Below are 12,875 nucleotides of genomic sequence, written 5' to 3'. Positions count from 1 at the left end.
CCATCCTTGGCTTTGTAGATGAGCATCAGAGTTTTTGAAGAGCACTCTGTGATACTGACAGCAAAATGTGGATTGTATTCCACATTCACATTTCACTGGAGAGCTGTCTGCAGCCCTCCCCCTCCTCTCCAGACACAAAGCTCACACACATCGCCGGGTTGAGGAAAGCTGAACCAACACAGTGGAGCGCAAGACGAGTTTGGACCATTGTCACTAAAAAAGATATGCCATAATTAGGCAATGTACACAGAAAGGTGTCCGACATTTCACTAAAACATCTGTTCTTCCTGTTTTTACCAGCTTCAAATTTGACCTTCCATTTCCACATTTAATGTTTCACTGGACGACATGGATGCTATCTTCCTTTCCACCTTAAATGCTAGGTTCTAAACTGTCATCAAATATCAAATATACCACCAGAATTTCCTCGTTTTACTCTGTCTGTGGTCATGGAGATTTTCCGAAGGATGCTGAGCACTTTTAGGTTCAGTAGAATGAATATCACCTCTGTTCGCTTGCTCTCTTCCATGGCTACAGTACGCTGTGTTTTTGTCTGCTGCTGTGTGTTGTACTTGGTAACCTGGGCTGTGGAAACTTGACTGTGATTGGACAGAGGGCGGGATCACAGGCCGAAACACCAATAGAGTTCCACTCCAGTAGGGATTTCCTCAAAGATGAATATACCTGCTGCAGCGCTGCTGTCAGAGCTGCAAGTGCTTCAACTTAGCCTGATTCCTTGATCTCTGATGGCACGCCCTTGCCTGGCATTCTATGATTTTGTACTGTAAATATACACAGATTGCTCCTTTATATCTGAAGTGAGCAGATAAAGGAAGCCACTAAAGGGACTAATATCAGTGTTTGTGAAAGTCTTATGTAGATTTCGAATAGCGTTATGAACGTACATCTACTTTTAAGAGTTAGTCAGTACTTACAGAGTGTTTAGGCTAGACTTCTCACCTTAATGTACACTTCAGCAACTTCAGAATCAGAATCAAGCTTTACTGACACACAGTCAGACCTGTAAACCTTACATTGTGCACGTTTTACCTGGTTTTAGACCACAATAATTTATCAGTACGGTGTAGGGCCTCCTTTTGCGGCCAATACAGCGTCAGTTCGTCTTGGGAATGACATATACAAGTCCTGCACAGTGGTCAGAGGGATTTGAAGCCATTCTTCTTGCAGGATAGTGGCCAGGTCTCTAAGTGATGCTGGTGGAGGAAAACGTTTCCTGACTCGCTCCTCCAAAACACCCCAAAGTGGCTCAATAATATTTAGATCTGGTGACTGTGCAGGCCATGGGAGATGTTCAACTTCACTTTCATGTTCATCAAACCAGTCTTTCACCAGTCTTGCTGTGTGTATTGGTGCATTGTCGTCCTGATACACGGCACCGCCTTCAGTACACAGTGTTTGAACCATTGGATGCACATGGTCTTACTGGTGCAATGTGGAGTTAATGAAGATTGTCCACCAGTCTGCTCCAATTTAGCCATGAAACCTCCCACACTACAATGACAGGTGTTTCACTTTCACTGTCCAACCCCTGTATATTAAAGTGCTGTAGTGACAAAGTGCAGAGGGCAGGTGAGTGAAGATGAACATGTTGGAGAATTAAACTTAAATATGACCAAGCACAAAAAACACACCATATGTGAAGGAGGCTCTGTCGTTGTACACAGCACTTTTCCACTCTGTGGCGTGGGAGCAGAATTAATTCAGAAAGCTCCAGATCCTTTTCTTTTTAAGTGCTGTTTTCCTTCACTCTAGCACTTACACAGGCTTTTCTGATGTTGTTGTTGTTGTTGTTTTACTGGGAATAGTGTAACTAATGAAAGTTCCTTGTTTTGGAAGCCCCTCTTGGTTTGCTGTGTGACAGAGGGGTGTACCTTGGGGAATTATGCTGCTTTCGGCAGGGGGGCTGCAGCAGCGGGGATTAAAATAGCCTCAGCAAATTCTCACACACACAATTCAACCTGTCAATAACTCCACAGATGCGCTGAAGTCTGCCGCGGCTGTCTTACTGTAGGCGGCATGCTGCGAGTTCAGCGTGATGTAATCCCTCTCTCCTGCAGCCTCTCCTCAGACGATTTCCAGGCCTTTTTCCTACACTTTTGTAGGAGATGCATCATTTAGCAGCTCCCCCGCTACATTACCGCGGCCCTTTTTCTTAACTCCAGCCAGACTTCTAATTAATGTAGCTCAGGTATAAAGTGTCACACTCTGCAGGAGTTGAGGGTTTTTACATCAGAAGGCTGAAGGAATAGCTGTGCCGTAATCCTCCCCAGACAGATAACCAATGGTGCATTAAGCTTATGGATAATCCCTCCAAAAGGGGAGCACCTCTATCATTCCACATATACGGAGAGTATGGCATTCTCTCTATGGATCATAACATGGTGGTATGCATTTCCTAATGTCATGGATTACACACTTGAGGGATTTGGGCACATCACCAGATACATCTCCAAGTCCCCTCTGTATTTTTTTAAATATATATATATATATATATTATCTGCAGATTAGACTCGAGGAGGGTTATCGGAATGGTAATGGAATATATATTGATATCGGTCGGGCGGCGGAAGCTGTCTATCTGAGGATATTGGATTTTATCGGCGGAGAAAGAAATGAGGGATAAAGTAAATAAAAATATAAAACAGACATGTTATTTTTAAAGTAAACTTTCGATGCATTAAAGAGACCATAGCTTGCATTTTTTGTTCAGTTCACATTTACCCAGTGATAAAGAGGGGTTAATAATAGTCACATAATTCACGCTTGGTCCCAGCTATTTTTTTAAGCGAAATATGCAAATAGCCTCTGATTGGCTTCCTCCTTCACAAAGCACCCCACTCTGAAACGTGTCGTGTAATTTCAGTGTGAAAGGGTGACCTCTGTAGGTGGAAAAAGAAGACATACCTATGTAAAAGTCTGGACGCCTTTTCCAGTGAAGTTTGTTGACTCAACTGTTTGAAAATACAGAATGTTAAAGTGTTAAAATATTTTGTGTGAAAACTTTGCGGAAAATAATTCAAGAAGTAAAATTTATGGAACTGTGAGGAGTGTGGTGTGTTCTCTCTGTGTCTGCGTGGGTTTCCTCCGGGTGACTGTCTGTGAGGAGTGTGGTGTGTTCTCCGTGTGTCTGCGTGGGTTTCCTCCGGGTGACTGTCTGTGAGGAGTGTGGTGTGTTCTCCCTGTGTCTGCGTGGGTTTCCTCCGGGTGACTGTCTGTGAGGAGTGTGGTGTGTTTTCCCAGTGTCTGAGTGGGTTTCCTCTGGGTGACTGTTTGTAAGGAGTTGGTGTGTTCTCCTCGTGTCCCTGTGGGTTTCCTCCGGGTGCTCCGGTTTCCTCCCAAAAACAAACACACGTTCAAAAACACGTTGGTAGGTGGATTGTCGACTCCAAAGTGTCCGTAGGTGTGAGTGTGTGAGTGAATGTGTGACTGTGTGTGTTGCCCTGTGAAGGACTGGTGCCCCCTCCAGGGTGTATTCCCACCTTGCGCCCAATGATTCCAGGTAGGCTCTGGACCCACCGCGACCCTGAATTGGATAAGGGTTACAGATAATGAATGAATGAATGAAAATTTGTGGAAAAAATCCATAATAAAATGGGACATATCCCCCGATTTTCCACAAGTAAACACAGTTCATAGTTAATGAAACATCTGTGAAGTGCTTTGGTCAAAATACCGCAAAGATCAAACACCACAGCAGCATTCTCCCCCTGTCTTAGCAGCCCTGTTCAGAATCCCTGTAAATGATAATGAGCCGCTTCCTGTTCACCCCGACCCCGAGCGCACAGCAGTGAGGAGCGAGGAGCAGAAGCTCTGGTTTTTAGCCGTTTTCGCTCAGTTCTCTTTTTTCTATTTTCTCGTTTTCTCCGGTTTTACTCAGTGCTCTTACTTCTCCGCGCTCATTGTGTCTCTTTTACTGCGTTTAACCTCGTCTTTGCACTTTCACATAAACGCAGGTCCAGCGCTGTGATTGGACAGACTCAGGTACTCAGATACTCGGTTCTAAAGTCTTTGCACTTGACGTCAGAAGCAGAGCAGATTCAGAACGACTCGTTTTATCTCGTGTTTTCTGACTTAGGCAGTGCACAGAATACTGACTGGGTGGTCTTGTTTAACAGTGTGTGGGTTGGTGGACTCCAGATCTCCAAATTATTGAGCATTTGCACTGAAAAACTCACTTCTTCATAATTTTGTTCCCTTTCAGACTCCCCAAAACATAAAATGTAACCAGGCTTCACATTTCTCCACCGAGATTACTGCATATGACTGAAAGATGGGTTTTGTGACCTCACAAGTAAGCTTGTTTTTGCAGTTAGCTTTCCTAAGATGCCCTGCTTGAAGTGCTGGAACGATACATTTTAACGTACCGCATTAAGCCCTTCTTTAAAATCAAAATGAGGGATATTTGTTTTTAATTCATGAATTAATGCACATTTTATGTGCCTGTCAGGGTCCTCAAGTGCACTCTACAGAAGATTGAAGGAACAGCATTACAGCTGTGAATAATTTACAGTGTTGTTACAATTTTAAAACATTGGAGAATCAAAATGGCAGGAAAAATGACTAATTAGCCACAAACCTGCGGAAAACCCTAACACTACAGGGCTTCTATGGTTTTAAGGAAGATGAATATTGATTGAAGGTTATTGCGGAACTCTTTACCAAAATATAAACCCTTTAATGTTTTTTGTGGAGCCTTCTGCACGTGTCAACAAAAGAAAACCTGGAAACTACACTAACTCTTATAGAAACATGAAACTAGGAGAAAACTATAGAGAGAAAAACAAGACAGACAAAGCTAATTTAAGAAAGAGGAGGATGACAGATTAACAGGAAACGGCAGAACTACACTATGATCTAATAAGACTGTAAGAGAAATGGAAATAAGCTCGGACAGAGCTAAAAAATCTAACAAGACGCCAACAGACAGGATACTGAACTGGATAAGGGTTACAGATAATGAATGAATGAATGAATGAATGAATGAATGAATGAACTAGTAGAAACACTAGAGATCAACTAAACACTTAAGATGGCACACAGAGAAAATGAAGAAATGAAAACACACACACACACATCATTACAGACCTCTGTAGGTCTTAATGGCATCTATCAGGAGGAACAGCTTAAACAAGGGGCGAAGCATTGAAAACAAATGAAATCAAGACAAGAAAAAGGAAGATTTCCATTCAGTTTTTGTGAATTATGAAAATGTGCTTAAAAACCAGAATTGACTAAGACACACAAATATCGCAAAAAGTGTTTTACGCTCTGACTTTACTGTTTTCACAGGAAGCTTTGTTATTGCTGTGTTAGGATCAGTTTGAGTCAAAATCGCTGAAGTGGCACTGGCATCACTTCTGCATGTGCACACTCATCATCAGAGAGGAATCATTCTCTCTCTCTCTCTCTCTCTCTCTCTCTCTCTCTCTCTCTCCCCTTCTCTCTCTCTCTCTCTCTTTCTCTCTCTCTCTACTGATAAAGATTTAAGCAGTGTTTACTGATGAGTTTGCCCATCTGGAAGTTGGCTGAGGCAAGGCTGGAAGCTTTGGATTGAGCTGGCAGAGGTTTGCGCGCTGACCATCAGCCGGTCGCGTGGATTAGCACATGCAACAACCTCCTGACTGGCCTCTCCCTCTCTTCTCTCTCTCTCTCTCTCTCTCTCTCTCTCTCTCTCTCTCTCTCTCTCTCTCTCTGTGTGTGTTGTGTGGTGTGTTCTCCCTGTGTCCGTGTGGGTTTCCTCCGAGTGACTGTCTGTGAGGAGTGCGGTGTGTTCTCCCTGTGTCCGCGTGGGTTTCCTCCGGGTGACTGTCTGTGAGGAGTGCGGTGTGTTCTCCCTGTGTCCGCGTGGGTTTCCTCCGGGTGACTGTCTGTGAGGAGCGTGGTGTGTTCTCTCTGTGTCTGCGTGGGTTTCCTCCGGGTGACTGTCTGTGAGGAGCGTGGTGTGTTCTCCCTGTGTCTGCGTGGGTTTCCTCCGGGTGACTGTCTGTGAGGAGTGTGGTGTGTTCTCCCTGTGTCTGCGTGGGTTTCCTCTGGGTGCTCCGGTTTCCTCCCACGGTCCAAAAACACACGTTGGTAGGTGGATTGGCGACTCAAAAAGTGTCTGTAGGTGTGAGTGTGTGAGTGAATATGTGTGTGTGTTGCCGTGTGAAAGACTGGCGCCCCCTCCAGGGTGTGTTCCTGTCTTGCGCATAGTGATTCCAGGCAGACTCTGGACCCACCGCGACCCTGAACTGGATAAGGGTTACAGACAATGAAATAAAAAAAATAAATAAATGTGTTCTCTTGTGGAAAAGGGGAGAATATGGCAACTGTAACTGAACTATCAGATTTTCAAGGAGGATTTCTGTGGAAATGTGGATGGTGTTTGTAATTAAAAGATATTTATGTGTATATTTTATCAGGAAACAATCTGAAACAGCATAGCATACATTTTAAAAAATATCAATATTCAAATTCAAATCAATATTAAAATTATTTAATTATTCATATCTCTGTAATTAAATATCTGAATATGTAATTAGAATTGAATGGTTAAGCAAAAAACGGACGTCTAAGGGCCTATACATTATTCTACTTGTATTCCAACTGTGATGCAGTTAGCATCCCCCTCCAAACAGTTGCACGTTATCGCCGCTGATTCCCTCCACATCCGGCTGACTTCAGATTATGGCTAGACTGAGATATGGGCCATTTCCAACCAAGGTCAGCACAGACGATTCAGACTCAGCCTCGCAGCAGGGAGTTGATTAGTTTGGGCCGCATCGATTTCACCTGGGAGCTGTGTTCCTATTTAGCCTGATTCATCTGATATCAAGCCTTCACGGCACATGACATGGAAAACGACTGTGTGCAGTGGCTGTCTGCTTTGCTCCAACGGTAACACAGTCAGGATTATGTAAATTATCACCATAAAATTAAGATTTCCAAATCTCACTTTGCATTAATTGCTTGGTCCCAGATGATCCCAAGCCTTTTCAATCCCAACTAAAAGCCCAGAGTAAAATCTTATTTCTCAGAAATGGCTCATTGTTTGCTCAGGAGATTTTATGCTGACTCTCCAAAACCCCTCAGGAGAAAAGACGAGACACTTGTGTCCAAATAAAAATGATACATTTATTCAGTCCGTTTTGAGCGCTGACGAGAAAGGATTGAGGTTTAGTTCAGTTGCAGGAGTGTTATTATCTCAGCACTGAGCCCAGCGTGAGACATCCCTAAGACCGCCACTCAAACTCAAGAGGAGACACAGGGGACAGTCCTGCATTCAGTGTTCTCAAGGAAGGACTACAGGAGATATTAATGAGGCATTAGTTATATTGAGAGACTAAAAAGTAATTAAGGAGACACTACAACGAGATTAAGGAGACACTACAACGAGATTAGGGAGACACAACCGAGATATTAAGGAGATCTCGTGTTTGATTTTCTTTCCTGTGGGAGTGTTCCTTCTCGACTGCAAGTGGCGAGTAAGAATAGTAAGTGTCTATTGGTGTTTGAGCATCATGTATATTTCAATCTACAGTTTATGGTCTGCAGTAATCTACTCAGATTACGGCGAGTCCACTATGAGAGCTCGTTTTGAGTCTTTCTCCATCATCCGCGTCCATATGCACGCACCCTAACCCGCGCCATTTACCCAGCAGTCTGCGCTTGTGAGTGACAGGTCGCACTGTTATCCTAATCCCAGAGAAAGCAAGGGTTTACGTCTGATACAAAAGGCCTAACGAGAGAAGCAGCGTGTACCATATCAAAGCTGCAGTTCCAGCCGAGTGCTGTGTGAAGGGGCTCGTCCCTGGAGAGCTGCCACTTTCTCAAAAAACCCCCTCAGAAGTCAAAAACCCTCTGTGTACACTTTTCAAAAAAAAAGCACAGAGCTGCACTCCACTGTGAAAAGGCGTTTAATGATGTTTGCCAAATTTTCTTCCAACATCTTCCTAATTATGGCCTGGGCATGTGTCAGACTTCATCACTGGCCCAGATTTACACCCACACTAGACACTTGTGGAGAAAAGCGGGGATGAATGGCATTTAACTGGAGCGCAAAAGCTCAATAATCAGTCGATGCAAATCAGTCAGAATTAAAACACAAAGCATGTGAGTTAATGATGTGTTACGTAATGTGATGTTTATTTGAATTCATATGATACGGCTTTTCATATCACCACTGGTGCAGGGTGGGGCTGAAATGATTCCATCCATTCATTGGAATGTAACCCTTATCCAATTCAGGGTCACGGTGGGTCCAGAGCCTACCTGGAATCATTGGGCGCAAGGCGGGAAAACGCCCTGGAGGGGGCGCCAGTCCTTCACAGGGCAACACACACACTCACACATTCACTCACACACTCACACCTACGGCCACTTTTGAGTCGCTGATCAACCTACCAACGTGTGTTTTTGGACTGTGGGAGGAAACCGGAGCACCCGGAGGAAACCCACGCGGACACAGGGAGAACACACCAACTCTTCACAGACAGTCACCCGGAGCGGGAATCGAACCCACAACCTCCAGGTCCCTGGAGGGGCCGCCCGCTGAAATGATTTCAAGCCTTAAAAACATTCAAAGAAGCAGAACATGCAGCTTGATATCGCAGATAGCTACACTTCACCGCATCTTACACCTCACACTATAGTCTTTAGTATACCACAGTTAGTCGCAACCCTGCAATTTGATTGGTTGGGAAACTTTTAGAAGTGATAGTATCGCTCAATAATTGCACTTTGACCGAAGCTCTGCAAGTATTACTCCGCCACATACAGACATAGTCTAGTAAGACTGCCGGTTTGTGAGGTGAGGGGCCTAGCCCTTTTCCACCAACGGAGAACTGGTTTGGTTCTCATTTGTGGATCCTCATTTTGAACAGTTGGTGCATTTCCACCAACATAAACAGGTTGTTCCCAGGTTGTCGGTTCCCAGCTGGAACCAAAGAATAGCAGGTACTTCAGCACAAACATTTATGACGTCTGTTGGAGCGTCAAGATAAAGGAACAAGAAAAGGCACCGGGACTAAATAGTTACACCGTAGCTGACACATGATCTGCTTTCTGATTTGAAAACAGAAAAGAGAAACACAAGGAAATAGAAACAGAACAACCCAGTAAACAAGGAACGTCCCTGGACGTTCAAAATATGTCTAAAAGTAGTCTGTCCATCAAGGACATATTTTAAACGTTAATGGACGTCCAAAATCCATCTTAATAAGTTAGTTAAGTGGTGACCAATCGATAACGTCAGTGGACGTCCAAAACGCGTTTTATACAAGTAATTTATTTCGGGACCAATTAATAACGTCAATGGACGTCCAAAATACGTCTAATAGTCGTCTTTTCAATGTCTGTGTTTGGACGTCTTTTCAACTTTCATTTTCAACATTAAGAAAAGTTGATTAGACGGCAGTCATTACGTTATTTCAACGTTGAATCAACGGCTAAATGTTTACTGGGAATGCTCTGTCTGCGTGTTTTCTGTGCGATTTAGTTTTTATTAGATTTTAAAATTATTTTCTCCACTGTTCTCATTCACAATCTCAGCAGGACAGCTCTGGAGCAATACTCCAAAATACTCACCTTGACTTTAAACAGATAAAACTCGACATTGTATAATGTGACCCCTGTGAACATTGGGTAAACCATGACTCTGTCCTGATTCTATCCATTTACCTATGGCTCTGTCCTGGTTCTATCCATTATCCATAGCACATCTTTTATTTCTGACGTCTTCACCTTAAAACTCAGCCATAAATGACGATAATGAAAGAAATGCAAAAAAAAAGAATTCTGAAAAAAATCATCAAGAACAATAAATAAACAATGATGATAAATGTATAAACTACAACAAAAGTAACTCTAATTTAAACAAACAACAGTGTAAAATATTACTTAACAATCATCAAATCTCAGCTGATTCTCTTTCCAAAGTGCACTCAGTCCCTACTATAATCCTTCCACAAAATAGTCTCAGTCCCAGGTGCTAGAGATGGTGTTGCGTTGAGTGATGAGTAGATGACTTGGCTCAGGGAGGGCACTAAATCAGTCCAGTTCAAGTGTAGCCCAATTTAAAAAACAAAAACAACAACAACAAAAAAACAGGATCTGTCTATGTATGTGAGGGTAAACTGTTTTCTTTTTGGATCTATGTTTGTTCGTTTTAAATAATACTTTAGATGAAGGCATCTCAATGATCTGAAGTCTACTTCAGTTATCTGCTCTGCTACTGAATGAGCTACATTTCTGAATATTAATAATAATAATATTAATAATAATAATGATATCAGCATTCTAATGCCTGTATTTAAAGGAACACTAAGTATGATTTTGGAGGGGGTAGGTTCGTACCGTCCTCCATAAGATACATAGTGCCATTTCTGTAGTGATGAACATACAGAAGTAATAACAGACGTTCTATCCCCATTATTACAGGTCAGTGAAGCATCACAACAAATTTGAAGCTGTAATTTTAAATTAAACATGGCGAGGGCAGTTAGTGTTCTACCCTCTTCCAAAGTTACATAAAGCAATTTCTGTAGTGCTGAGCACAGAGTAGCAATGACAGAGACCCTTTTCTCCCTATTACAGCTCAGTGAAGCATCACATTGGTTTTGAAGCTGTAATTTTAAGTCAATAATATTACATAGTGTTCCTTTAAAGGGTCAGTACAAAATTTGATTATTTCATATTATGAAATACACTGCCATGGGTTACACATGCACGAGGTACAATAAATCCAAACATCTGAAGACTTCAGGATGCATCAGTTGTGGATGCAGATGTTCTTATAACCTCATGTATATAATCTCCAAAGGAAAGCATTGGCCAGTAGAATGGTGCGCTCTGGAAAAGCTGAAAAGGAGCCTATGGTCACCACAGTCAGTGTTTCTATGGCTCATGTAACTGAACGCCATCAAACCTTCACAAAAATGTTCCAACGTCTAGTGTAAACAGTCCCAGATTTCTCCACGAAAGGCTGGTCCCGGACTTTTGCACAGAACTTAAAAAGTGAAAGTTGAATCACAATAAAATCAAAACAAACCATGGTCTGTATTTTTGTTTGTGTTTACTTTGTTAGATGTTTCTCATGTCAGCGCTCCTGATTGATCAATAACTCATGTGTGTTTGTGTCTCATTGCAGGGCCTGCTATTCCCGTGGGAGTGGACGTCCAGGTTGAAAGCTTGGACAGTATTTCAGAAGTAGACATGGTAGGTCAACACACATTCCCCCATCTCTCCAGCCTCGTTAAACTCGGCCCTGCATTGATCTGGTGAAGGACTCCAGCTTCCTTTCTGAATATTATATGCACCCCATTTTTAATAATGTCCATTTCTTTTTGAATTTACATCTTTTTGATTTGCTTACGATCGCATTTCATATTCTGTTGCTTGTTGCCTTCCTGTTACATTGGATTGCGTCGTACATAGCGCAAGCATCAGGCATATGTTTCAAAGGCGGGAGACTGTTTGTTTGATGACAGCACTTTGAGGTTGCGTGTGTCTGTGCGTGTGTGTTTGTGTGTGCATGAGATTCCGCTGTGCTGTTTACCCCAAACATTAACGATATATGACACCCATGCTGCCTATGCATTTTTATTTTTGGACTCCTTTTTTCAGATCTGCGTGTGATGTAACAAAGTCACAGATGCGCCATCTTCCCTCGTCCGTAATTACAGGCCACTCTGACTGTTTGTGCTTATGTAACGGCGCTGAAGAATGGGGCTTTATCTGCTTTAGTGATTTAGAGTAGAGTAAGTGTGGAGGATCAAGTGTTACATATCCTGTCTGACCTCTGTGCAAAGCTCCTTTCAAAAAGATCACATGCTCCTCTCTAAGGGCCCTTACCTTGTCATTTGTCATTTGATGTTACTGTAAATATGCAGGGTGTATAGGTGTAACGTGTACATTTGAGCTGCACAAAATTTGATATTGAAATCACAGGAGATTGCCATATGCAAATAATAATAATAATAATAATAATAATAATAATTTAAAAAAGGGATTTTACTGTGTGCTGTTGTCAGGAACGCGGGGCGGATTGACGCAGGCGGATGCACACAAAATGCTTTTATTTCTACAAAAGATAACAAAACAGATAGACAGAGTAGAATAATGAGACATTACACTGAAACAAAGAAAGACCAAGACAGAGAGACTGGAACAGAATGACCTGGACAGAGAGACTTCGACAGAAGGACAATACATGGAGAGCTTAACAGGGGCCTAGGCAAAGAAGCTAAACAGACCTGAGACGAGAGAGATACAAAGACTGACTTAAAGGGAATGAGTACAAGACAAGACAAGACAAGACAAGATGGTAGAAAGCAAACTAAAGCTGGAATGTCCAACAAAGAAGGACAGAGACAAGGGAACTTGAATGAACACCACAGACAAGGGACACCGGGACTGATAAGGAGGGGGCAGGCTTACAAATGACACTGACAAGGAGGAGAAAGAAAGGCGTGACATGGGCGGAGACATGGACAATAACAAACAGAGCCATGTGCCAAGTGAGCACATGGCAGGGACAACAGACACGACAGGACAAGGGCGTGACAGCTGTTAGCATCTTGACCAATCAGAGGTCCAGATTTGAAGGTGCAATAACAGTAGGTTTATGAATAGTCAATGAACTGTTGTGGTGTGTAATCTTTCATTCATAAAGATAAAGCACAGCCTTAAAACATGTCAAAATGTTGATTGCCTAATGCACTTATTAATAAATGTTAAATTTATTTATTATTTTTAAAATCCGTTGCCAAAAAAAAAACAAATAAAAAAAACATAACAGAAAATATACCGAAATGTTTACAAGTTGGTGAAATTCTCCTTTAATGTTGTCAAGGGGACACCACAGATTCAGCTTAAGG

At 42.4% G+C, this 12,875-nt stretch overlaps 1 protein-coding gene across 1 annotated transcript in view; it reads left to right on the top strand.

Moving 5' to 3' along the window:
• The window catches only part of gabrr2a (gamma-aminobutyric acid type A receptor subunit rho2a), a 48,656-nt gene that overhangs the window by 16,410 nt on the left and 19,371 nt on the right, over nt 1-12,875 (top strand). The window contains exon 3 of the mRNA XM_066685641.1: nt 11,147-11,214. Within this exon, the coding sequence (XP_066541738.1) occupies nt 11,147-11,214 (68 nt within the window). The remainder of the gene's footprint in view (nt 1-11,146; nt 11,215-12,875) is intronic.

Source organism: Hoplias malabaricus, chromosome 1 (assembly GCF_029633855.1).
Source record: "Hoplias malabaricus isolate fHopMal1 chromosome 1, fHopMal1.hap1, whole genome shotgun sequence".
Classification (NCBI taxonomy): Eukaryota; Metazoa; Chordata; class Actinopteri; order Characiformes; family Erythrinidae; genus Hoplias; species Hoplias malabaricus.
Note: the sequence above shows the minus strand (reverse complement) of the source record. Positions and strands in the feature narration are given on the sequence as shown.